Source organism: Podarcis tiliguerta, assembly GCF_965153285.1.
Source record: "Podarcis tiliguerta genome assembly, chromosome: 14".
NCBI classification, from domain to species: domain Eukaryota; kingdom Metazoa; phylum Chordata; class Lepidosauria; order Squamata; family Lacertidae; genus Podarcis; species Podarcis tiliguerta.
This window is the reverse complement of record NC_139547.1, coordinates 192,294-219,152: the sequence shown is the minus strand read 5'-3', so window position 1 is coordinate 219,152 and position 26,859 is coordinate 192,294. Positions and strand designations below refer to the sequence as shown.

General features: G+C 46.5%; 1 protein-coding gene across 1 annotated transcript in view; it reads right to left on the bottom strand.

The window, feature by feature from the left end:
- The window catches only part of CSPG4 (chondroitin sulfate proteoglycan 4), a 126,310-nt gene that overhangs the window by 15,798 nt on the left and 83,653 nt on the right, over nt 1–26,859 (bottom strand). Inside the window, exons 2-5 of the mRNA XM_083412713.1 lie at nt 12,706–12,869; nt 7,299–10,874; nt 5,640–6,119; nt 3,618–3,794 (exon numbers count right to left, since the gene is read on the bottom strand). Coding sequence (XP_083268839.1) covers nt 3,618–3,794; nt 5,640–6,119; nt 7,299–10,874; nt 12,706–12,869 — 4,397 coding nt within the window. The remainder of the gene's footprint in view (nt 1–3,617; nt 3,795–5,639; nt 6,120–7,298; nt 10,875–12,705; nt 12,870–26,859) is intronic.

Here is a 26,859-nt window from a genome sequence, read left to right as displayed (position 1 = left end):
GGTACCCCTGACCCTTAGGTCCAGTTACGGACGACTCTGGGGTTGTAGTGCTCATCTTGCTCTATAAGCTGAGGGAGCCGGCATTTTCCTCAGACAGTTTCTGGGTCATGTGGCCAGCAAGACTAAGCCGCTTCTGGTGAACCAGAGCAGTGCACGGAAACGTTTCCCGCCAGAGCAGTACCTATTTATCTACTTGCACTTTGACGTGCTTTTGAACTGCTAGGTGGGCAGGAGCAGGGACCGAGCAACGGGAGCTCACTCCACCACGGGGATTTGAACCGCCGACCTTCTGATCAGCAAGCCCTAGGCTCAGTGGGTTAGACCACAGCACCACCCGCTCAGGTTGTATATGTGTGTACTGTATTTATTTCTGTAAATAAAACTATGTCTCCTTGAGACACCCCTCCCCTTCATTTCAAGCAAACTGAAGCTCAAAGATTAGGGCTGTGTGTCTCTCTATACCAGGGATATGTACCTCCCCCCCCCATAAAAACCAGGCCTTCCCATTGCAAATTAATAACAACAATAGAATAGGAAATAGCTGGTGGAGGATGGGCTGGCTGAGGAGCTGTGCGTTTGCTGTTACTGGGAAATTGGAAGGGGGGTGAGAGACCTCCCTCCCCCCATGAGTCTTGCCTCTCCACACCATAAGGCACTGGCAGAGGAAGAGGAGTGCGGGGGGAACACACCAACCATGGCAACGTGATCCCAGTGGGGTGCCATCGCGGCTCCCCCCCCCGCACTGGGCACCATGCCCCAGCAGGCGGTGCATCATGCCCCCAGGACACACACCAGCCCTGCCCCTGCCTGCTCTCCCCCCCACCCCCCCACCCCGTGCCAGAGCATGAAGCTCTGCCACTGCCACAAGGCAAAGACAAACAGTCTCTGCTGCACAAATTCACCCACATATGGACCACAGAGAGGTATTTCCTTGCCTTTCACCCATCAAACCAAATCCTCTAGTGTCAAGAGAAAATAACAGCAACATCTCTGCAAAGGCATTGAATCTGCAAGGGGAGCTCAGATCAGGAGCTTGCAACTCCCTGCTGAGCCCCAACAAAGGAAAACAGGGAAAATGTCACTACCAAATGTTGCAATTTGCTGATAAATGTGTCTATATACTGGCTCAATGGGAAAACTTTAGAAATGCATAAGAAATCACTCATTCTATCAATATTTTCAGTTCCAATGGCATTTAGGACCCAGGGACATGAGGTATAAGGGGAGGGGTGAGTGGACCCCAAGAAGTTTCAGACAGATAACCACCTCAATCACAATGCCAGCCTGCCCCATAGTGGGATGAAGCTTGGCCAGGGAACTGTAAATACTTTCCTTTGTACTGTGATGGAATAAGTGTGAAAGACTGTATTTGAGTGACAGGGGCATGACTGGATGTCAGGTTCTACCTCAGACCCCATCTTTTCTGTGGCATATCTATGATGTCTTGATGATGCATCCTGAGATGTATTATGGGAAACTTTGGGAAACTTTAAAATATTGATGTAACCATTGTTGGGGGCTTCCAGCTGCTTTGACTTTGTGGTAGTGGGAAATCTTGTTGCAACAATAAAGATAAGGCCTACTGGCTGCTGCTTTGCTTCTATCTCCTGGTGGAGGTGTCTTGCCCGGCCTGAACCTATGGGAGTCAAGGTTAGGCGATTGTGGGGTGCTCCAAGGACTCCCTGTTACATTACAGACTGGTTATACTTCTCTAGAGTCAAAAACTTTCCACCATCAGTGGAAAAGTCCCCACTGGTACAGGCGCTTTGCTGGATCGTGGAGGTTGCTGTATTACATAAAACTGCACGTGTCTTCACAACCTGCCCATGCAAGCTGGAAGCCATAGCATGGATGTATGCTGCCATCCTGTGGCAATGTTGCAGCATGGCAAGAGATGGAAAAACAGATGGTGTTTGTGGCATCCAAGGAAAGAATGCAAAAAGGCTGTCTCCTTTCCTGCTTCACCTCCCCACCACCAAGCACCCATCCAATGCCTCACTTGGTGTCAAGGTCTAATGGAAAAACTGCAGCAGCATGCTGCCTGCTTTCTGCAGTCCCACCCTTTCCTCTTCCCTGCCACAGCCAGCAACTAACTTGCTTTAGCAGCTAGATCTCAGAGCTGAGATTCATACGGACACCTGCTTTCAGACTCTACTTTCTCTGCTAATGCTGAAAACAGAGGTTGGATTCTGGTGCCTGGGAGGGTGGGGAACCTGTAGCTCTTCAGGCATTGATTAACTACAACTCCCATCTGTTGAATATCTGCCTGTCCGGTATGTTTCCTCTGCGCAAAACCTCTGTGCAAAGACTCTGTGGGAAACCTCTTCAGGCAGTAGCAGCGGTAGGAAAGTCCACACCGTCATCCCTCACCGCTGGCCACACCGGGCAAGCAGCTGAACACAACAACATCTGGAGGGTCTCATGTTTATAATTGCATTGAGATTCCACATTTCCTCCAATGAGCTGAAAGTGGCAACCACAGCTCCCCCCCCCCAATATTAATTTCAAACAACCCTGTGAGGTAGGTAAGGGCATTGTTGATTGGCTTCTTGGCCAAGTGGGGGATTTGAGGCTGCAGGCCCACAATCTAACCAATATAACATGCTGGCTCTCGCTATACACAGTAGGGAGTGATCAAAAGCTAACTTGAAAGGCTTAGGGCTGTGGGATAAGGAATGGTCCAATATATTTTGCTGCTTGTGGTAAAGGACAAGATGGTGCCACCCCTGCCATCCCATATACAGAATCTGACTGGACTGGCAGCTGATGCTGCAATCCTAGTGACTGGATAACATCCTTCAGTTCCCTGGGGGCAGCAGGCTAACGAGAGGGCATAGATTACGCCACATGGCATGCACAGCTCTGTCTTCCAAAGGAATGGTGCTGTGTATATGTCTGTAGGATCAGGTGGAGCACCTGGGGAGAGCACTGTGCCACCAGCAACCACTGTCTGAGGCAGCCCCCTCACCCTGCTTAATGACAGAGCCAGCCCTGTGTGGTTCTCCGTTCTCCTTTCCCTGCTTGGCCACTTGAGTTCTGTTCCTGCACTCGACTATTGCAGGCTGATAATGAAGGCTCTGATCATCCTAAGGGCATTTCACACCTGATACTAAAAGCACTTTTGATTTGAAGCTCATTTGCCACATTCATGTCCCCTTACAAATATTGTCAGTGAGACACAGAGTATGCCAAAGACGTGCCTTTAAAACTGAACTCAGAGTCCAGCACACTCTTAACAGCCTATACCATGGGTAGGCAAACTAAGGCCCAGGGCCGAATCAGACTCAATCACCTTCTCAATCCGGCCCGCGGACGGTCCGGGAATCAGCATGTTTTTACATGAGTAGAATGTGTCCTTTTATTTAAACTGCATCTCTGGGTTATTTGTGGGGCATAGGAATTTGTTAATTTCCCCCAAAAAAATATAGTCTGGTCCCCCACAAGGTCTGAGGGACAGTGGACTGGCTCCCTGCTGAAAAAGTTTGCTGACCCCTGGGCCTCTACAGTTGTATGTTGAAACAGGATTGTCCCTTGGCGCCAACCTGGCTGAGATTTCTGTTCAGCTCCTCACCCCATCATCCTCAAACGCCCCCCCCTTGCTTTGGTTGACAAGGTACCTGCAGTCCCATGTTGACCATCAGCACCGGTGCCTCGTCATTGCTTGGGAGAATGTCAATGTAGACCGTCCTGGGTTGGCTCTCTTGGTTGTGCTTGGAGATGTTGGCGACCACTGTGAATCTGTCAACCAACGACTCACTGCCATCATGCATGTATTGAACAAGCTGATGCTCCACCTGAATGCAAAGAGGACACAGACATTTGTCTGCAGCAGGTCCCAGGTTCTATTCCCAGTATCATAGAATCAAAGAATTGTAGAGTTGGATGGTACCCCAAGGGTCACCTAGTGCAACCCCCTGCAATGCAGGAATTGCAGCTGAAGAATCCCTGAGGGATGGCCATCTGACCTGTGTTTAAGACCCCACTGCTTTCTGAGAGGGGCCCTTTTGCTATCAAAGAGCTCTTACAGACAGAAAGTTCTTCCTGGTGTTTAGCTGGAATCTCTATTCTTGTAACTTGAAGCCATTGGTTTGGGTGTCTCCAGGGCAGACTGGAAAAGACCTTTGGCTGAAATCCTGGAGAGCCATGGCTGGTTAGTGGGGGCCAGGGGAGGACAGAAGAGCCACAGCTCAGTGGCAGAGGACCTGCTTGGAATGCAGAAGGTCTGAGGCAGGACTTCCCTTTTGCCACTCTTTTTCTAGGAACACATCCATGCTTAAAAACTCAGTGTCCAAGCTTTTTGTTTTCCTAATCCCCAGAGCTCTAGACTTCAGGAGGAATAGAGGGACAGGGATTTTCTATACCTCATTAGCTAACAATAGCAAAAACTAAAAAACATTCCTCCCTATGTTAGGTCACTAAAAGTTATGGGGGAAAACCAGGAGTGGCTATTTGCTTGAAGGGATTGTGAATTCAGTTTTGGTACTGATCAAAATTCCTGAGCTTTTCAGAGACAGCCTGTTCTCTAATTCTTAGCCTAGGTCCATGCTTCTGAGCCACTATTTTCTACCATGCTCTGGCTTGTGGATCGCAGGTTTCTTATGCATAGGGGACCCCCACCCCACTTTCAAAGTCCTAGTCAGGCAGCTAAGCCAGGAGGTTTATGGAGTCTACCCCATAAGTCTGGAGGGTTTTTGTTTGGCTTGCTGAGCTACAAGTTGTGCAGGCTTGGATTAGATGGAAGGATTTATGGAGCAGAAGGTGAGGACACCACACAAAACAAAACCCCTTCCTCAATTTCCAGACTGTGTTTTGGAGCTAGAACTTGAGAAAGAGAGCACCAGTCAATAATGTGCCTCCCCCCCCCTGCAAGATTAGGGGAAAGGCTGGAGCTCAGTGTTAAGCATATGTGTTATATGCAGAAGGTCCCAGTTTCAATCCCTGGCATCTCCAGGTAGGGCCCCCTGCCTGTAACCCTGAAGAGCAGCTGCCAGTCAGTGTAGACAATACTACACTGGATCAATAGCTTGGCTCAGGCCCCATTTGCACTATACATTCAAAGCACCACAATGCCACTTCAAGCAGCCATGGCTCCCCTCCTGGGAACTGTAACTTGTTAAGCGTGATGAGAGTTGTTGGGAGAGCACTATTCACCTCAGAGAGCTACAATTCCCAGAGTTCCCTGGGAGGAAGAGGGACTGATAGTTAAGCCACTCTAGGACTTGTAGCACTGGAAGGTGGACAGGAGCCTCCTAACAATTCTCATTGCCCTTCACAAGACACAGCTCTCAGGGCTCTTTGGGGAAGCCATGGCTGTTTAAAGTGGTAAAATACAGCTTTAAATATCTAGTGCAGATGGGATTGCAGCACAAGCAGCTTTCTATGTTCCTAGAGCTGGCACAATGTAGTGTTTATGCCTGCAATCATATCCACAGCTTCCTGGCAGTGAGCCCTACAGAACGCAAATGGACTTACTTTTGAGCAGAAATGTAGATGATTGCCCTGTAAAAAACTATGCATTTCTATGGAATATATGTAGCATTGGGGCTTTCTTCTGAGTAAACTCTGAAGCATCGCACCCATGCATTGCCAGAAACACCAACAGGACTTCAGGTTAATGGTAGATGTTGCTGCCTTCTTACCTCAGACCAAGAAAATGCACTTAGGCTGCCCTCTTCGGGTCTCTCCACCTTCTGGAAAATGCCGTGTTCTGGCGGTTCAACGATGACAAACTCCACCTTAAGAGCTGTGAAGTAAGTGCTGGGGATATTCAGGATGTCCATGGAGAGCACCTGGGAGCTCCCTTCAGTCACTGTCATGTTGTACACCTCCAGTGGGAAAGAAATAGGAACGATCTCCAGGTCCACCACAACCCCTGCCAGGGCATCCACCCCGTTGGCTGTGATGTCAACGGTGAACTGGTCACCCTGTATCTCAGGGCTGGAATGGAGGTAGAGAACTTTGCCTTCATTGATGTCCTCCTGGGTGAAGGTCTGAATGGGATCCAAGCTGGGAGGCTCGTCCGAGGTGGGGCCATGAGATAAGGCCACCAGGAATCCTGAAAGTGGGGAGATGGTGACAGTGTAGATGATCTCCTGGGGAGGGATCTCTTCATGTTCAACCTGTAAGATGGATGACGGTGGAAAGAAAATGTGGTCAACATTCCTCCCAATCAGGAATGCGAATACCAAACCATCACTTGTGGTCCAGTTGCTGTAGTTGACTGATGCATCCTATAGGATGGGGGTCACCAATCTTTTGGGGCTCATGAGCCCATTTGCAAACTGGATAAACTATCATGGGCACCATGCTCAACCCTCCCACGTAATTAGGGTTATAATAAGTCTTTACACCTCCCCTATCCAAGCTTAATGGGGGTGATTGGGGGCTCTTTTTAGCATCTTAAGCTTGTGTAATGGAAGTTGTGTTATGATTTTAAGTAGAGAGCCAATGTGGTACAGTAATTAGAGTGTTGGACCAAGACCTGGGAGACCAGGATTCAAATTTCCACTCGGCCATGAAACTCACTGAGTGACTTTAAGGCCAGTCTGATCTCTTAGCCTAAAGTACCTCTCAGGGTTGTTGTGGAGATTGAAGAGGAGGGGGAGAACCATGTGTGCCACATCAAGCTCCTTGGGGAAAAAGGTGAATAAAATAAAAAGGAGTAAGTTGTATTAAGCTTTTACCTGTGGTTTTGTTTAAACACCACGGTATTTGATTGATGGCTTGTTTTATTGATTGTCCTGCAAACTGCCTTTTGACCACCAATGGTGAAAAGTGGTCTGTTAGGGCTGGAAATAAATAGAGTACATAGGATGACTGCCCATTTTTTAAATATAATTTAAAAAGGACAACATAATTAATCTGCAGAATAAATATACACCTCCTGCTTTGCAACTCCTAGAAGAGCCCTCATCGTCTCCCAAACTCAAGGACAGAGAACTAGGAACAGCATAGGTAAAGGTAAAGGACCCCTGACAGTTAAGTCCAGTTGCGAACGACTCTGGGCTCATCTCGCTTTTCTGGCTGAGGGAGCCGGTGTTTGTCCACAGACAGTTTTTCTGGGTCATGTGGCCAGCATGACTAAGCCGATTCTGGTGAAACCAGAGCAGCGCACAGAAACGCCGTTTACTTTCCCACCAGAGCGGTACCTATTTATCTACTTGCACTTTGACGTGCTTTCAAACTGCTAGGTTGGCAGGAACTGGGACCGAACAACGGGAGCTCACCCCGTCGTGGGGATTTGAACCACCGACCTTCTGATCGGCAAGCCCTAGGCTGAGTGGCTTAGACCAACTTACTAGCAAATAGTCATTCTTGATCTCCACAGCTTCCCCTTGGAGAATCCGTATTCTCTCATGGTGAACAAGGTTTAGCGGGCTAGGTTGGGGGTCCAGGACTATCACAATCTTCAGCACTGCGTCAACAGCCACCTGGTTTGCTTCGACAGAAAAGTGGATCTTGTCTTGGGAATTCCTGCTCCCATTGTGCTGGTAAAGTACCTCTCCTGCCAGCAGGTCCCTCTGGGTGAAAGAGGACACTTGCTGCCCACCTCGCAGCATCATGCCCCATCTGGGTGGGGCTACTATGCGGAAGAGAATGTCTTCATCAGTCCTGACATCCATGTTGGTCTCCAAGCTGAGGATGGAGGAGTCAATGGTCCCTTGATTGCCTTGGTGGATGACTAAGCCTGTGGAGCTGCTGATTTTGAGGTAAGGGTCTGAAGCCTGCACTTCCAAGAGAGCCGCCACCTGATGCAGGCCATCAGAAACCTGGAACTGGATCCATCCCCTGTCAGCTCCAGAGTGGACAAAGAGGATTTTCTTCTTCCTTAGGTCATCCTGAGTGAAACGATAGATTTGCCGGCTTCTGTTCTCGACAGCGATAATGCTACCAAAAAGAATGTCCTTCCTTACTAACACTATCTGGGTATCTGAGAAGCCTGAATCCTTGTCAAAGAAGGCGATATCATCAGTGGTCATCAAGCGCTGCCCATGCCGCACCACATTAAAGACCTTGTTGACCAACTGGAATGGAGGGTGGTTGTTCACAGGCTGAATAGAGACCCTGAAAACGCCTCTCACGTCCTCAGCCTCGAAGTCAGAGCTTCCCTCTTCCTGCTTGATGGCCACAAATGGAATGTCGTCTTCCAGGGTCTCTGAATGATCATGCTGGTAAACAAGGCGGCCTTGGAGGATGTCTTCATTGGTGAATTTTGTTATCACCTCCTTGCTGGCCGGCACATGCTCAAGTGTCCTCCAGATCAGCTTCCCATGGGTTGGGCCATCTACTACCTCATACACGTAGTTCATGCTGTTCGCACTCTTGACGAACAGGTGGTCCTTGGAGATGACAGCCTGCCCTCCTTCCAAAACAGACAGAAGGACATTGGTCAGGATAGGGGCATCCGGGTCCCCCCCAACCTGTATCCTGTAAGTATATATGGGGGAGTATTGCTCTCCAGCCATGACACGGAATTGGAAGGTGTCTTCAGTCTCCTTTGAGTCTCGAATGGTTGCGCTGTAGCTGAGCTGATGGCTTTGCAAATCATCTTGTGTGAAACCGAAGCCTTCAGTCAGCCTTGTGCCACGAAGCTCAAGGTTCCCTTTTCTGGGTGGCTGAATTATGACATAGTGGAAAGGCTCTGAGCTAGAGCTCAGCTCCTCTAAGGCTGCCCCCAAATCAGCAGAGGTGATGTTCCTCTCTTTCTTATTCATCATCTGGAGGGGGATCATGGTCTTCATCCTGATGGTGGCCCTCTTGATCCTAATGAGGAAGGTGTTGTTTCTCAGAGTCTTCTGACCCACTTGGACCACAAACTGTAGCTTCTCAATTGTATCTTCTGTGTGATGATCTTCGTCTGTACTGAAATATTGGATGCGTCCTTGCTCAACATCCTGCTGGTAGAAAGACTCCACCCTCTTCCATTCTCCACCCAGGCTCCCTTGCTTTTGGATCTCACCGTACTGAAGGGGCACAGTCAGGCGATACAAGATGGGCACTTTTTGCTGTATTGCATTGGTCTCTACAGAAAGGTTGGCCAAGGTGATAGGAACCGCACCCCCTTGCGAGACAAAGAGGCCTGTGTTGTTGCGTACCTGGATGTCTGGCTCCACAGCAACCACCCTTAAGGTAGCCACTGGGCTCATCACCATACCATCATTAACTTGGAGAATGAGGGTTGATGTGGGCCCATTTTGGTGGACATAGACCACATGACCAGCTTCCAAGTCCCTGCAGGAAAACTCCTCAATTGGGACTCCAGGGTGGAAGTCATATTCTATGTAGCCTTCTTCCATTCTCTTCCCACCAAGCAGTTGGAATCGTAAGCTGTCACAGGGGGTATCATCATCAAGTGCACGGACAATGTCTGGGTTGAGATGCTTGCGCGTGTGCTCCAGAATGACCATGCGATCTCCCTGTGGAAAGACCACTTCAGGGGGATCATTGGCTGGACTTATCTTTATGGGCAGCAGATAGATCTGGCCTTGTTGCAGACACTCTGGGATCCCTTTCCTGGCAGTGACAGTTACCTCCAGCAGCAACTGATCCATTGGTCTCTCAGAGCCATCATGAACGTACTTGACTTTTCGATTGATGATGTCCAAAAGAGTGAATTTCCTTCTGCCTCTGGTCCGGGAGATTCCTAACTCCAGTTGCCCATGCCTTGGGTCCATGTTGATGCTGAAAACCACCTGAGACTGCCTGATGTTAGCGCTGTTCAGGTCAATGGTTGGCTGGGTGTGTCGCCACTCCAGAAAAGCCATACCTCCTTCAGCAACAACCAAAGGGCTGACATGCAGCAATTTGGTGAAGTTAGCAAAGACTGGGGGAAGGCTGGCATCAGGGTGACATGGTTCCATAACAGGGCCATGCCAATGGTCAGGAGCAGAACTTGTGGGGGCCTCATCCTGCTCATATGCGTCATCATAGTCAGAGTACTGCTCCAGTTTCCTGCAGCCGGCTGTTATGTCCCTTGTGATGAGAGCATCTTGCAAACTCCTCTTCTCCTCATTTATCCTCAGGTCCTCCAGGCAGCCCACAAAGGAGGTGTTAGAGAAGCTGTTTCCAGACATAAAACCCAGCCCACGCTCTCTCATTCTCTGGGCAGCCTTCTCATTCAGACCTCCCAGGAAGAGTGGCCCTTGAAGATTGAGGTGACTGTGGATACCCTTGTTGGAGGTCTGTGAGGCATAGTAGTCAACGAGGATCTCAAACTTCCGGACATCCATGAAGACCTTGACATAGTGTTCCTCCTCATTGCTGAGGTAAACGTTGTTGTGGAGCACCACGACACCATTGCCCTTCTCCACCACCCCTCTCAAGCGCCCGTCAAAGATTTCCAGGTAGAAGAAGTCATTCTCAAGTCCTGATTGATAGATCAGAGGGGCTTGCTTGATGCTTGTGGTTATTACAAACTCAATGGTCCCTTCATTCCTTGCACTCCAGCCGGGGAGCGCAATATAAGAGTTTGGTCCCAGAAAGCCAAGGGGATCATTGGGCCCAGCAGAGAACTCTACACTGCACCCCTCTCGGATGCTGTGGGATCTCTTGGTGCCACTGCTAGAAGCCAGTGCGGACAGGACATCACGATCGTTGAACGTCACCATGTGGAGGCAGCCCCTGAAGGGCACACTCACTCCGATGAGATACGGCAGTTCCAGGCTCCCTGTTCCTCCCACATAGAGGCCATAATTGATGTCCAGCTCCTCCAGGGGTCTTGGAATTTCCACAGAGGTATTGAAAAGGCCATCCACAATCAGGGTCATCCACCCATCGGCCATCAACAGATCAACATCGTGGATGATGAGGTTACTGAGATGTGGTCCTGCTGGGGACTTGAGAGTCAGTTCTTCAGAGCCCAGGTCCATTCTGGCCTACAAAAGGAGAAGGCAAATCAGAATCATTAGAATCATTTGTTCATTAGAACTTTCTGAATGTTCAGTGTGCCTTATGTTTGTTATCTCAGTACAGCAACTCTTTTGACAACTCTGTAAACTAGGCTAGTGTCACAATCTCAATGCTGCAAATTGAGTGAGAGTTTATGTCAGGCCATGTGAGGAATTCATTTGTTTTAAAATTGGCCTTTGTGATCTAAGGAACTTCTTGTGTGGATGCTGGCTGCAGAGGGAACTTCTTTGGCCCAGAAATGGAAGACACTACAGGACTTAAACCTCTCAAGAATATGTGGAATTTGGCCATGGAAAAGAAAGCAACTCACAAATTACCTGTTTCTAAAGGATCAGGAACATTTCTAAGCTGTTTGGTGGGATTCCATTTCCTATGTGTCAAATTAGATACAGTATATAAAAATGTTCTTCTCCCACCAAAGTATGAACTCTGGCTTTGTGCTGTTCTCCTGTATTATGTTTTGTAACCTTGATTATGTTTTTTTGTTTTGTTTGTAATTTTGATGTTACGTTAATTAAAACCTTTAAAAAGTCCTTCTGCTCTCTATCAAAAGTTTGTTTCAAATGCCCAGTTTTTGAGTCCTCGCCAGTCCAGTCTTTAACTGAGACCCTGTTATGCTTCCAATGACATCATTGCAAGTATGGCAGAGTTCAAATACCTTCCCTCAGAGCCCATCTGCAAGCCTCTGAACACCTGCCACATGCTACCTTCCCATTTACAGTGGTACCTTGGGTTAAGAACTTAATTCGTTCTGGAGGTCTGTTCTTAACCTGAAACTGTTCTTAACCTGAAGCACCACTTTAGCTAATGGGGCCTCCCGCTGCCACTTCACCGCCGCTGCATGATTTCTGTTCTCATCCTGAAGCAAAGTTCTTAACCCGAGGTACTATTCTGGGTTAGCGGAGTCTGTAACCTGAAGCGTCTGTAACCTGAAGTGTCTGTAACCTGAGGTACCACTGTATTTACCTAGCAGAAGTGACAGCAGGGTGGCCCTGCAGGAAGCCTCTCTGTAAGGCTTCCTTACCTTTTCTGGCATGCAGAACAACAGCTTCCCAAGCCACAGGAGCCCTGGGAAATTCTGGGGAGCCTGGGGTTGCCTTTTGAGCTGAGTTGGGAGGCAGAGGAAACCATAAATCCCCTGCAGGAAATTGTGCTTCTTAAGTGAATGACTTTCAGCTATGGATGAAGCAAGCCTTCTCTGCCACCAGCTACCCCCTCCTCCTTTTTGAGATCATGGGGTTGTTATTTTTCTGGCTTGAAAATGGAGGATATTGGCAGGAAGGCTGAGAGCACTCCCAGACCATCGCTAGTTTCAGGTGGGATTCAATCACATGCTGGCAAATTCAGGTTTCACAATTATAAGTTGACTGGAAGGTCTTGCCCAACAAAAACCCACTTCCTTAAAAAATTAGGCATTCTGGAAAGTGTGGGACAAGACTTGGCTTTGATGAAAGGTCATCTAACCTCCCTGGAAAGAAACCAGAATAAATGTTCATTAAATAATCAATGCAAACAAATGAGGATGATTGCTCAATAAAGGGGGTCATCTGGAAGCACCCCTGGTAGCAGGATTGATTGATTTGTTTGATTTCTATGCCACCCTTCCACCCAGGAGGAAATGGAGCTGGACACAAAACCCCAGGGAGCTGTGCCTGCTCATAATGGGCAGGAAGTGAGGCTCCCCAAACTGGGGAAATTCATGTTCTGACCAAACCCACTCCCATCGCTAGCAACAGCTGCACAATCATTCAATAAAAACTGTTGTGTGTAAAAGCTGCAGGAGAACATCTCGCTGACCTGTAGAATGCCAGCCCGGAGCTCCAACAGTAGATAGTCCTTCTGTCCTGCAGCCAGGAAGAGGAGTCCATTCTGCTGCCGGGTGTAGAACTGCAGATGAAGCTGGATGGTGCTGCAGGAGCTCGCCAAGGGCATCTCTACATAGCCGTCCCCAAAGAAGGACACTGAAAGAGAGATGTTCTGCCGTCAACTCTCCTGGCCTGCAATCTTCCAATCTTCCTGCACGGCACTATGAACCTGGTGCCATTTCATATGATTAGTAGGAGAACCACAGGCCTAGCCTGTGGCTTTCATGGCCATGTTCTACTGGGAATATGTGAAACATTTGCCATAAAGTATCAGTCTCTATGCTAAACTAGGGGTGGGCAGTCTGTTTTCTCTCTTGGGGGTCAGATTCCCTGGGGGGTAATCTGGCAGGATGCCCACATTGGGCCAAAGCTAGTGCGGACAGGGCCAGAGTCAAAAGTAGGTGAAGCCTCTCTCTCTCTCTCTCTCTCTCTCTCTCTCTCTCTCACCCCTTCTGAATGCCAGTTGGTGGAAACCGAAGGAGGGGTGGGTGCTCCATGCTCAGATCCTGCTTGTAATTTTCCCATAGGCAACTGTGAGAAAAGGACACTGAACTGGATGGGCTATTGGTCTGATCCAGCAGATACTCTTCTTAATGTTATGATTATGAGCATTATTATTTCTTAAATTTGTCTACTGCCCTTCATCTCAAGATCTCAGGGCAGTTCAAATCAAAAAAGGAAAGAAAAAGAAAGAAAAATCCCACAAAGTACATAATAAAAACAAGAACAAAACTAAACAATAATGCCGCCCTCCCACAAACATATTTAAAGGACATAGACAGTTAATCAGCCAAAGGCCTGGTTGAAGAGCAAGGTTTTCGCCTGATGCCTAAAAACATATAATGAAGGTGCCAGTGATGTTAGGTCAGGGCGTTATCTGTCTTGCCCCAGTGAACAACCTGGCTGTTGAATTCTGCATTAGCTGAAGTTTCCTGTCAGGAAACTGCCATCAGTTCAAGAGGGAGAGAGCAAAAGCCAAATGGATTATAGGGAGCCTCCAGGGATCGTGGGAAGTAGCTCCTCTTCAATGGAGGAGAGTAAATACGCCTCCAGTGGAGAGGAGGTGCAGGAGTCGGAAGTGGCAAGGCGGTCCCAGGACTCCTTGCCTGGGAGAAGCGGGAAGGAAAGTGGTCCTCCGCTGCCCACGCCCTCTTTGCGCAGAAAGCATCCACACAGAGGGGGAGACGCAAACTGGGCGTCAAGAAGCTGCTTTGCTGGGGAAAGTTCAGGAACTGCCCACTCATGGATTCTGCCAGCGATTGAGTCACCCACGGGACAGTGGCGCTCCGGACAGATAAAGTTTATTTTGCTGCCAAGTAGGGAGATATTTGCCTGCTTGCTCTCGAGCAAACCCTTGGAAACATAACATTTCTGAACCATCTTCAGAGGCAGCCCTATGTATAACGCATCGCAGTAATCTAACCTTGAGGTTACCAGAGTGTAGAGAACAGTAGTTAGGCTCTCCCTGTCCAGATAGGGGCATAGATGGGCCACCAGCCAAAGCTGAAGGAAGGCACTTGGTGCTACTGAGGCCACCCGAGACTCTAGCAGCAGCAATGGATCCAGGAGGACCCCCAAGCTACATAGCCACTCCTTCAGAGTGTGACCTCATCAAGAGCAGGCAGCCTCCCATTCACCCACTCTTGGGAACTGCTGATTAACGATGCCTCAGTCACTGCTTGCCTGGGCTGTGTGCCCCTTACCTGGCCTGCTCCACCATGCCTCGCCCTATCCTGAACCACTGTGATTGCCCCCCCTGCCCAGCTCCTCTCTACCCACACATTTCCTATGCCCTTTTATTTAAAACAACAAAAAACACTAAATTATAACACCCATAGATTAAAAGTTATTTAAAAACCATTTTAAACAGCAAGGGCAGTAAAACCAATAACAGAGCCCCCAACAGGAACCCCTAGACACTGCTCCAACCCAAGATTTTGTTCCAGCTTTCTGTAGCTGGAGTGAGACCATGGCCCCCCTCCTAGGCCAGATGGAAAATGCCTTCCAAGCAGGGAGCAGGATCTCCAGCACCAGCAGCTGATGTTCCTCTGCCTCCCCAGGGGCCTCTTTGTAGCTGGAGTCAGTTTTTAAAATGTACCTCTAGAACCACACCCAATTTTGCCTGTGGACCTGCCTGCCACTGGCATTTTGCCTCAGAAAGGTGCCCTCCCCCGAAGAATAGTGGCTGTACATTTTGCCTCATATCTCAGGTTTTACAAATGCTAGCATCTTACTCTTTTTAAGAATATAAAAGCTGAAAGTCTTGGGGTTATTGTTCACCGGGGGGGGGGGGCTGCTCCTTGCAAACACCCATGCCTAGGGAAGCTTGGGAATTGTAGCTTTCTGAGGAAACTAAACATCTTGAGAAGGATCAGCACTTCCACACATGGCAGGATGGGTGTAGCCCGGATTTATGTGGGGAGGGCAGGACACCCACCCGCCACTTCCTCTGTCTGGCTCAGTCTAGCAGATTCAGAATGAAATGTCTCAACAACAGTTGTTTTAAATTTCTTTCTTTTGACCCCAAGTACTCAGAAATCTTCCTACAATTTCTACTTTTAGTTAAGTATTTTTATTTATTTACTTGATTTTGAGGGTGGATATTGCTCCCCTCCCTAGCTACACTCAGGCACTGCAGTTCCACGGCAAGCCAGTTAAAGAAGCCTAAAAACAGTGTAAGGCTGCCCAGGAGATTTACCTATAGTTAACAAGTTCTCTGCATGATCCTATGCATGTTTCCTTATAGGTAAGTGTCAGCATATTCTTTCTACAGGGTTTGGATTTCCAGCAGTAAATATCTGCAGCACCTGAACATAGGTTGCGGCACCCGGGGTGGGCAAACCGCCGATGCCACTGGAGCACCCCGACCCCGACCCAAGCAGGTCTGTGTCCATTCAGGGGGGAGCCTAGCTGGCCAACACAGCCTTTGGTGGGTGAGACCTCCCGATGTCTGTGGAGAAGAGCACCAGGCCAGCCTGTGCTGGGGTCACCCATGGCACGTCTCCCTCCACCTGTGCCCAGTTACCATGGGTGAATGAATGAATAAAACTTTATTTGCATAGCCAACAGGCCATAGCATCAAAAGACAAACACCAACAGAAGTACATTACAAATATAGTTAAAATCTTGTGACCTATTAAAACCCAAGGTAAATTAATAATCTCAGTACTTAAAACTTGGCAGAAGTAATAAAATAATAATAATAAAACATAATGATAATAATCATAAAAACCAAGACGAGGAATCCGGGTGACCACACTGATATCATTCAGATACCAGCTCTCAGTCTCATTGCTCTCTCGATAAATTTAGCAATCTTCTCTGTAGTCGAGCTGTTCTGGTCGGCTAGAAGTGAGCACAATTTGGCTTCGCAAGAGCAGCCGGGGATGGCAGATAGGAGCGGCGTGATGGTCTCGTCCCTGAGATCTTTATATAGGGAGCAAGACAAGAGAACGTGTGACGCCGTCTCTACATAGCCAGCTCCACAGGGGCAGAGCCGGTTCTCAAATGGAATTTTTTGATATCTACCTTCAAGAACAGCTGACGGTAACATATTTAGTCTGGCCAGTGTAAAGGCCCGCCTAAGTTTTGGAATGGTTAAGGTAGACAAGTAAGGTGCCCGAAAATCAAAATGGGAGGGGGGCAGATAAGCGTACCAAGCACTAAATTTCTTAATATAGGCCAGATTATTCTGCTGCTCAATATCCTTCAAGCGCTGATCGATAATGGTTTTTGCCTTGGGGAGACCCACTTTCAGGAGATGCTGTGCTTGTAGGCCACATGTAAGTAGTTTTTGATGCACTACTTTGGACCACCGACTTCTATGAGCGTCTCGTGCTACTAGAGGTAATAGTCTGGATGGGTTTAAATTTAAACGAAGCCAATAGTTGAATGTTCTTATCCAGGTCCGGGTCTCGACGGAGAGGAGGCCGGTCTCCAGCCGTAGGGCCGCATTTGGTACGCATGATGGAACGGCTAGAATCTGTCTTAGGAATTTAGACTGGACCGTTTCGAGTGTGCGGCAATGATTTCCCGTCCAGATTTGGGCCCCGTAGAGTAGTTGTGCCAGGGGTTTTGCTTGAAAGACCTCCAAAGCTGCTGGGATATGTCTGCCCCCCTTCGTAAAGTAAAAGCGAGACAGTATTTTGACGCTTTGAGATGCTTTTTCCCTAGCATATTTATGGTGGGCCTCCCAGGCCCCTGTTGACTGGAAAACTACTCCGAGGTATTTGAAAATTTTGACCTGTTCTATTGGCTGATTGTCCATCTCCCATCTGTGATGTCTGTGTCTCCTAGCGAAGACCATGACTTTAGTTTTTTGGTGATTGACCACCAATTGATCTCTCCTGCAGTAAGCTGAGAATTCTCTTAGTAGCCTTTTGAGGCCTACTTTAGTTCGTGATAAGAGAACCGCGTCGTCCGCATAGAGGAGCACTGAAATTGATTTTTCGGCCAGTTTGGGGGCATGGAACTCTGGGGATGTTAGGTGTTTGACCATGTCATTGATATATAAGTTAAATAAGGCTGGGGCTAGAATGCAACCCTGCTTGACTCCTTTGGTGGCTGGTACAGGGCCAATTAGTTGCCCATTTACTGAGGCTCTTACATATAACTTGGAGTCTTTATATAGGCTTTTTATCAAGAATAGTAATCTTTTGTCAATGTTGGTAGCATTGAGTTTCGCCCAGAGTTTGATTCGTGAAATCGAGTCAAAGGCCGCCTTTAGGTCAATGAATGCTGCGTATAGAATCCCACGTGTTTTGTTGGCATATTTGTCAATGAGATGTGCTAATACGAAGCAATGGTCTATTGTTGTTCTGCCCTGTCTGAAGCCGGCTTGCTCCTCTGCCAGAACTGCCTCAGTTTCCATCCAGTCGATTAGTTTAATGTGGAGGTGTTTGGCGTACAATTTGCTGGGAATGGGGAGGAGGCTGATGGGTCTGTAGCTCGCTGGATCTGCCATGGGACCCTTTTTATAGATTGGGATGATTACTGCCTCTGTCCAGCAACCAGGGATTATGCCTGTTGAATCGATGTATGTAAATATTGACGCCATTATAGGAGCCCACCAACTGGTATTGTTCTTCAGGAGCTCTGCTGGAATGTAGTCTATGCCCGGGGCTTTGTTGTTTTTCAGTTGGGCAATTAGTTTCCCCACCTCCTCTATGGAGACAGGAGGAGTTACCATGGGTGTGGGCTGCAGGGATCCCTGTGGAAGCTGGCACCACGTTGCACTCCCACAAAATTTTGCACCTGGGGCCACAGTCCCCCTGCTCCCCCCTGCTATGCCCCTGGATATTTGTGATCCTTGCTCCCCAATTATTTTCAATTTTTAAAAAACAACCATGAATATCAAGGCACCCCAGACCTTGCAATACCAATTACAAACGCTAGATGGGAATGTTAACTGTTCAATATCACTCTCAATCTCCCTCCCTCTTCTTTGCTGTCCCATCTCAAAGAGCAGTTTAGCTTGCAATGAAATGAGTTTGTTAACTGACTAAGGGCTCATTCACCGTTCTGCTTCTGCTGTGCCTAGAAAGCACGGGTCCAAAAGGTTTTCCCCTTGCATAATAGGGAAAACCCACTGTTGAGTGAAGGAAAGAGGAGGCTTTGCCCTGCCAGACTTAAAACTTTATTATGAAGCAGCAGCTTTCTGCTGGTTGAAGGAATGGCTACTTCTTGAAAATACAGATATATTGGATCTAGAAGGATTTAATAATGTGTTTGGTTGGCATGCATATCTATGGTATTATAAAGTTAAAGTGCATAGAATGTTTAAAATTCACATTGTCAGGAAAGCACTGTTTAATGTATGGACTAGATATAAAGATTTATTTGAAAATAAGACCCCAAGGTGGTTGTCACCAATGGAAGCAAAAGCTTTAAAAAGACCCAATATGGAGGCCAACTGGCCAAAATATTGGGAAATCCTAGAACAAGATGGAGATAAATTGAAACTGCAGAGTTTTGACAAACTTAAAAGCAGAGTCCGTGATTGGCTTCACTACTATCAGATAATGGAGGCTTATAAATTGGATAGGAAAATTGGCTTCCAGGTGGAAAAATCAAAATTGGAAACAGACCTGCTAGAACCCAAAACTAAGACCTTGTCAAGAATGTATAACTTGCTGTTGAAATGGAACACACAGGATGAGGAAGTGAAATCGGCAATGATTAAGTGGGCACAAGATGTTGGTCATAATATAATGCTAGCTGACTGGGAACGGTTATGGACCACTGGTATGAAATTCACGGCATGTAATGCCTTAAGAGAGAATATTATGAAAATGATATACAGATGGTACATGACACCAGTCAAGTTAGTAAAAATTTATCATTTGCCCGATAATAAATGTTGGAAATGCAAAGAAACTGAAGGTACATTCTTTCACCTTTGGTGGACGTGCCCAAGGATTAAGACCTTCTGGGAGATGATCTATAATGAAATGAAAAAAGTGTTTAAATACACCTTCCCGAAGAAACCAGAGGCCTTCCTCCTGGGCATGGTCGGCCAACAGGTGCAAAAGAAGGACAGGACATTTTTTATGTATGCTACAACAGCAGCAAGAATACTTATCGCACAGTATTGGAAGACACAGGAACTACCCACCCTGGAAGAATGGCAGATGAAAGTAATGGACTATATGGAATTGGCTGAAATGACCGGCAGAATTAGAGACCAGGGAGAAGAGACGGTGAAAGAAGATTGGAGGAAGTTCAAAGATTATCTACAGAAACACTATAAGATAATGAATGTTTGATGACATCTGATTGAATGTAAAAGGTTATTAGTAAAAAGTTTAAAGATTAAAAAAGAACCAATATTTTAAGATATAAGAAAATCAAGTTATATAAAGATATTAAAATTAAGACAAAATTAAATTAAGACAGAGGGAAGGAATTTGCTGATTGAATATATGATTTGGAATACAGAGAAGGGAGGTCTGGGGAGGTTGGAGAAATAAGTTAATGCAAGGAATATAATGAGGATAAAATTGTTTTTATTTTTTTTCTCTCTCTCGTTTTTTCTTCTTGATATTTTTCGCTGTTTTGTGTTTGTGTTTTATTGTACTTTTCTAATTTTGCTGTGTTGTTGTTTATTTTATTTTTGTTTCTTTATTTCTTATGTAAAACTTAATAAAATATTTATTTAAAAAAAAGGAAAACCCACTGTTGAGTGATAAATGGAAGAAATGGCAACCTGAGGAGAACCCAATAGCCATTTGCTCCGACTGTGTGCTCAAGAGCAGTTTTCCCTGGGGAAAAGCACAAGAGGAAATGTGGAGAAACCCTAAGCTGACAAAAGCCAGACCTTGCCTAATTTCAAGACATAAGAAGAAAGGATACTCCAAGGAGTGCATTTCACAGATGGGTATTGCAGAGAGCCCAGGAAGGGATGGTGGGACCCCTGGCTCTCCAGATGTTAGGACCACAGCTGCCACCTCCCTGATCATTGGCCTGCTGGGCTGTTGGGATCTGAGGTCTGACACCTAGAAGGGCACAGCTTCCCCATAGGTAGGCTAGACGAAAGAGCTTTTAAGGGGGGGTGGGGGAAGCTCAGGTCGAGGAGTGAAATATGGCCCCAGAACCTCCCAGACCAGCCCTTGAAACTCTGCCCCAGGTCTGCTCTGCAATCTCCTCAAGTGCTTAATCTGCCTGGAAGGTGTCCTTGAACTGGGAAAATGCCTTTTGACTGCCTGGATGGAGGAGGAAGAAATGTGGGTGGGTGTAGAAGTAGCAGGCATTTGTCCAAGCCAACCCTCCCGCACAAAGTTACTGTTAACAGGATGGTACCTGTTCACCACACCTTGAGCTGAGATGCTCCAGCAGCTAATGCCATTGCTCCTGCTTTGGGGTCTGTCCCGTCCCCCTCCCCCCACTACTTCACTGACCAGAGCAAACAGGATCCTTTAAATGGGCCATTTGTAGTCACTCAGCCTGGCATTCAGCCAGAGCATGACACTGTCAGCACACTTGTTCCTGAGGCTGAATCATTCTCCCTGTAATTTTATCCTCATCTTCCTGACCCAGGCCCATTATGTTCCTTGATGCGGCATGAAGAGAACAGGGAAGCTCTTGAGACTGCTTTTCTATGTCTATGTTGTTTTTCCTGACAGCGGTATCTGTTGTGCTGTGAGGTAAGTGGCAGGCTGCAGCAACAAATTATATAAGTCATTTCCAAGGAGAGGCACGACACCAAACATTCAGATATCCTGTGCAATCCCTGTCAGTGATGGTGATGCTAATAGTCAGAGGGATGGTGGAGGGCAGAGCAGATGCACTGCATGCAAGTGCTGGTTGCAGGCTTCCATTGGCTTCTAGTTGGCCATTGTGAGAACAGGATCCTGGACTAGATAAGAACATGGAAATGTAAGAGGAGCCTGCTGGAACAGGCCAGTGGCCCATCTAATCCAGTATCCTATTCTCACAGTGGGCAACCCCGTACCTGTGGGAAACCTGCATACAGGATTTGAGCACAAGAGCCTTCTCCCCTCTTTTGGTTTCCAGCAACTGTGGAGGCAGACCATTGCCATTGTGAATGTCTCTTTCTAAAGCCACAAGCTGGGACAGGGCAACGGGAGCTCACCCCATTGCAGAGATTCGAACCGCCAACCTTCTGATTGACAAGCCCAAGAGGCTCAGTGGTTTAGACCATAGCACCACGTGCATACCAACCCGCGCCAGTGCAAGTAGATAAATAGGTACCGCTGCAAGTGGTGTTTCTGTGCACTCTGGCTTTGTTCACGGTGTTCCATTGCACCAGAAGCGGTTTAGTCATGCCAGCCACATGACCCGGAAAGCTGTCTGTGGAAAAACGCTGGTTCCCTTGGTCTGAAAGTGAGATGAGCGCTGCAACCCCATAGTCGCCTTTGACTGGACTTAACCGTCCATAAGTCCTTTACCTTTACCTTTTACCTCTAAAGCCATCCAAGTTGGTGGCCAACACTGCCTCCTGAGGGAGTTCCATAGCTGAACCATGGGCTTTGACCTGATCTAGCAGGCTCTTCTTATGTTCTTGTAGTCCAACAACATCAGAAGGGCCACAGGTTGCAAGCATTTTTGGACTCTCTTTGGGGTGTGTGGCTACAGAGGTTGCCTTAATGAGCTCTGGAACCTGAAAAAGTACTGTTGTTTCTACACAACAGATTTTGTTTCAGAGGAAGGATTTCCTTCCCTCTCACACATGTTGTCAACCCCACCACATAATGAACCAAATGTAATATTGCTGCATTTATATTCATTATTCAAAGACGGGATGAAACGGCTCAGGACCACAATACCTCAAGAACAGCTTCTCTCCATGTAAACCATCCCAGACTCTGCATTCATCTTCTGAGGCCCTTCTCCATGTGTCTCCTCCTCAAGAGGTCTGAACAGCGGCAACACAGGAACAGCCCTTCTCTGCAGTGGCTCCCCAATTGATCTCCCCAGGGAGGTTCGCCTGGTGCCTTCATTATATGCCTTTAGGCGCTAGGCTAAAATGTTCCTTTTAACCAGGTCTTTACTTGATTTGATTGGTGTACTATGCCTTTTTATTTATTATTTTTTTAAAAATAATGTTTATTGCTTTTTGAACAATTTAAACACTACAAAACCAAATAAAAACAGAAAAAAGAACAATACAATACAATATAAAGACACTACATAACACTAAACACATTAAACTAACAAAACCAAACAAAAACAATTTAAAACACTCAAACAATTTCAATATCTTATCTTTCATTCACTTATTTCACCGACCTCCTCACACCTCCCTTTTTGTATTCCACTTCTATCAAATGTTTCAGCAATTCCTTTCCATCTTCCTCTGTTATCTGTCCTATAATTATCCTAACACATTCTAAGCTTATTTTACCTTTAAAATTCCATTAATCTATTTATACTTAAATCCTTATAACATTTCTACTAAAGCCATATAACTCCATTCCAACAATCTTTTAACATTCATTAATTTTGCAGTGAAGGGACGCGGGTGGCGCTGTGGGTTAAACCACAGAGCCTAGGTCTTGCCGATCAGAAGGTCTGCGGTTCAAATCCCCGTGACAGGGTGAGCTCCTGTTGCTCGGTCCCTGCTCCTGCCAACCTAGCAGTTCGAAAGCACATCAAAGTGCAAGTAGATAAATAGGTACCGCTCCGGCGGGAAGGTAAATGGCGTTTCCGTGTGCTGCTCTGGCTCGCCAGAAGCAGCTTGGTCATGCTGGCCACATAACCCGGAAGCTGTCTGCGGACAAACGCCAGCTCCCTTGGCCAATAAAGCGAGATGAGCGCCGCAACCCCAGAGTCGGTCACGACTGGACCTAATGGTGCTCCAGAGAAGTGGACACGCTTTTCTGCTGCTCCAGAGAAGCAGACACGGAGCAATGGATCCAAACTACAAGAAAGAAGATTCCACCTAAACGTTAGGAAGAACTTCCTGACAGTAAGAGCTGTTCGACAGTGGAATTTGCTGCCAAGGAGTGTGGTGGAGTCTCCTTCTTTGGAGGTCTTTAAGCAGAGGCTTGACAACCATATGTCAGGAGTGCTCTGATGGTGTTTCCTGCTTGGCAGGGGGTTGGACTCGATGGCCCTTCTGGTCTCTTCCAACTCTATGATTCTATGATTCTATAATGGTCAGGGGTCCCTTTACCTTTACCTAATTTTGCAGTATTTCTGTAAATAGTCTTTTAACATTCATTAATTTTGCAGTATTTCTGTAAATAGGTTAGATTACTGCAATGCGTTTCCTATGCCTTTTTAAAATGTGTTGGGTGGTGGGTTATTGGGTTGTTTTTATTTTGATATGTATTTTGGGGTTTTATATTCTGATTTTATTCTGTGAACTGCCCTGAGACCTAAATTCAAATCATCATCATCATCATAATAGAACACATTTTGTTCTTTGGCTAAGCCATTAATACCATTTACATTTCCAGCTAAAGGGCATACACTTACGATTATCTTATCCATGATCAGAACACCCCATCTTTTATGACACCCATCTCATAAACTGAGAGAGAATTTGGGTTGGGGTTTTTTAATATATACAATCCTCTGCATCTCTGCCAACATCCCAGATCCTATATGAAACCACATGAAATCAAGACTTCCGATACTGTCGAGCTTCTACAAAAACAGCATAGAAGTTGATATAATTTTCCGGGAAGCAGAGTGAGCAATGGGCTGAACAGACGATCGGAACACCCCCCCACCCCCACTTACATCTTTGGAGCAAGCCTTTGTTTGAAAAGGTGAGAGATGACACTGTCATCTTGCCTGGACTGGGTTACTTTCTTTTTGACTTTCTGCATGTCCTCATAGATCCAAATTCCTGCCTGTCTGTTTGCTGAGTCCTGCTTCTCCTTGTTCTCTGGAAATGCAGAAGCTGCACAGGAACTTTCCATTGCTTGGCCTTGCTTCAGTAGCTAACACCCAATCTTTCAGAGGGATTTTTGAACCCTAACCCAGCCAACCTGTAGCAGGTAACATGCCTTGGAGGCGTTCGCAAGCAATGCTCTCAGCTCGTCAGCCAGTGCGCTTTTGGCCAGCATGGGATTTTGCCATTGACAGCCCAAACAAGTCCAGAGATTCAGAAGTGCTTCAGATGTTGCACACAGAAAGTACATTATGCCACACTGCAACCCCTATCGGATGCTTGCACGCAGGCATATTTTGCCACATGAATGTGCAGCCTCCCTGCGACCAATGCTGCCCAGATTTTACTATCTCAGAGATGGAAAGAAGACATAGTACCATAGTACAAAGAATGGCAGATTAAATTGATGTATATGCTGAGATGGCAAAAAAGATCAGAAGAATTAGAAACCAGGAAGACCAACATTTCAATAAGGAATGGGGAAATATATAACTCATCTTAAAAATCATTGTAAACAATTAAAATTATTAGTAGGGCTGGAATGACACTTGTAGTTTAATGTTGGACTATGGTTGTAATGGAGTTTTAATAGAACTGGATTAATAAAGAAGATGCAGGAAGAAAAAAGTCTATGAGAATTTATGGAATTCTCTTTTTGTTTTTGGTGTTTGACAATTGCTTGTAAATTTCAAAATCTGAAAATTATTTTTTTTAGAAAAATAAGAATGTGCAGCCTCCCAAAACTCCATGTATGCATGTAGGGAAGTATAAACTGGGAAGTCAAGGAGGAGGAGGTTACAGCGGCCATGGTCAAGTGGTCGCAGGACTTCGGGTATGCAATAACTATGTCCCAATGGGAAAATTTGTGGGAAAATAATTGGAAGTTCACAGCTTGTTATACCCTAAGAGAGATTTTTTTAAAAATGCAACATTGGTGGTATTTAACACCCTGGAAACTTTCTAAGATGTATAAAAGTGTCCCAACCGACTGCTGGAGATATGGAGAAAAACCAGGCACATGTGGTGGCAATGCAAGAAAATCAATGCGTTTTGGAAAGGCATCCACTTAGAATTGCAAAGAATGTTAAAAATCTTCTTTGATAGAAAACCAGAAGCTTCTGGGAATTACAGGTTTGGACATTCCTAAAAAAAAAATAAAGGACAGAATATAGAAGAATCATAGAGTTGGAAGAGACCACAAGGGCCATCGAGTCCAACCCCCTGCCAAGCAGGAAACACCATCAGAGCACTCCTGACATATGGTTGTCAAGCCTCTGCTTAAAGACCTCCAAAGAAGGAGACTCCACCACACTCCTTGGCAGCAAATTCCACTGTCAAACAGCTCTTACTGTCAGGAAGTTCTTCCTAATGTTTAGGTGGAATCTTCTTTCTTGTAGTTTGGATCCATTGCTCCGTGTCCGCTTCTCTGGAGCAGCAGAAAACAACCTTTCTCCCTCCTCTATATGACATCCTTTTATATATGTGAACATGGCTATCATATCACCCCTTAACCTCCTCTTCTCCAGGTTAAACATGCCCTTCTCCCTTAGCTGTTCCTCATAAGGCATCGTTTCCAGGCCTTTGACCATTTTGGTTACCCTCCTCTGGACACGTTCCAGTTTGTCAGTGTCCTTCTTGAACTGTGGTGCCCAGAACTGGACACAGTACTCCAGGTGAGGTCTGACCAGAGCAGAATACAGTGGCACTATTACTTCCCTTGATCTAGATGCTATACTCCTATTGATGCAGCCCAGAATTGCATTGGCTTTTTTAGCTGCCGCGTCACACTGTTGGCTCATGTCAAGTTTGTGGTCAACCAAGACTCCTAGATCCTTTTCACATGTACTGCTCTCAAGCCAGGTGTCACCCATCTTGTATTTGTGCCTCTCATTTTTTTTGCCCAAGTGCAATACTTTACATTTCTCCCTGTTAAAGTTCATCTTGTTTGTTTTGGCCCAGTTCTCTAATCTGTCAAGGTCGTTTTGAAGTGTGATCCTGTCCTCTGGGGTGTTAGCCACCCCTCCCAGTTTGGTGTCATCTGCAAATTTGATCAGGATGCCCTTGAGTCCATCATCCAAGTCATTGATAAAGATGTTGAATAAGACCGGGCCCAAGACAGAACCCTGTGGCACCCCACTAGTCACTCTTCTCCAGGATGAAGAGGAACCATTGATGAGCACCCTTTGGGTCTGGTCAGTCAGCCAGTTACAAATCCACTGAGTGGTAGCATAGTCAAGACCGCATTTTACCAGCTTCTTTACAAGAATATCATGGGGCACCTTGTCAAATGCCTTGCTGAAATCAAGGTAGGCTACATCCACTGCATTCCCTTCATCTACCGACTTGTAATTCTGTCAAAAAACGAGAGCAGGTTAGTGTGACATGACTTATTTTTCAGAAATCCATGCTGAATATTGGTGATCATAGCATTCCTTTCTAGGTGCTCACAGACTGTTTGCTTAATGATCTGCTCCAGAATCTTCCCTGGTATTGATGTCAGACTGACTTGGCGGTAATTATTTGGGTCCTCTCTTTTCCCCTTTTTGAAAATAGGCACAACATTTGCCCTCCTCCAGTCTGCCGGGACTGTTCTCCAGGAATTCTCAAAGATGACTGCCAGTGGTTCTGAGATCACATCTGCCAGTTCTTTTAATACTCTTGGATGCAGTTCATCTGGCCCTGGAGACTTGAATACATCTAAACTAGCCAAGTATTCTTGTACTATGT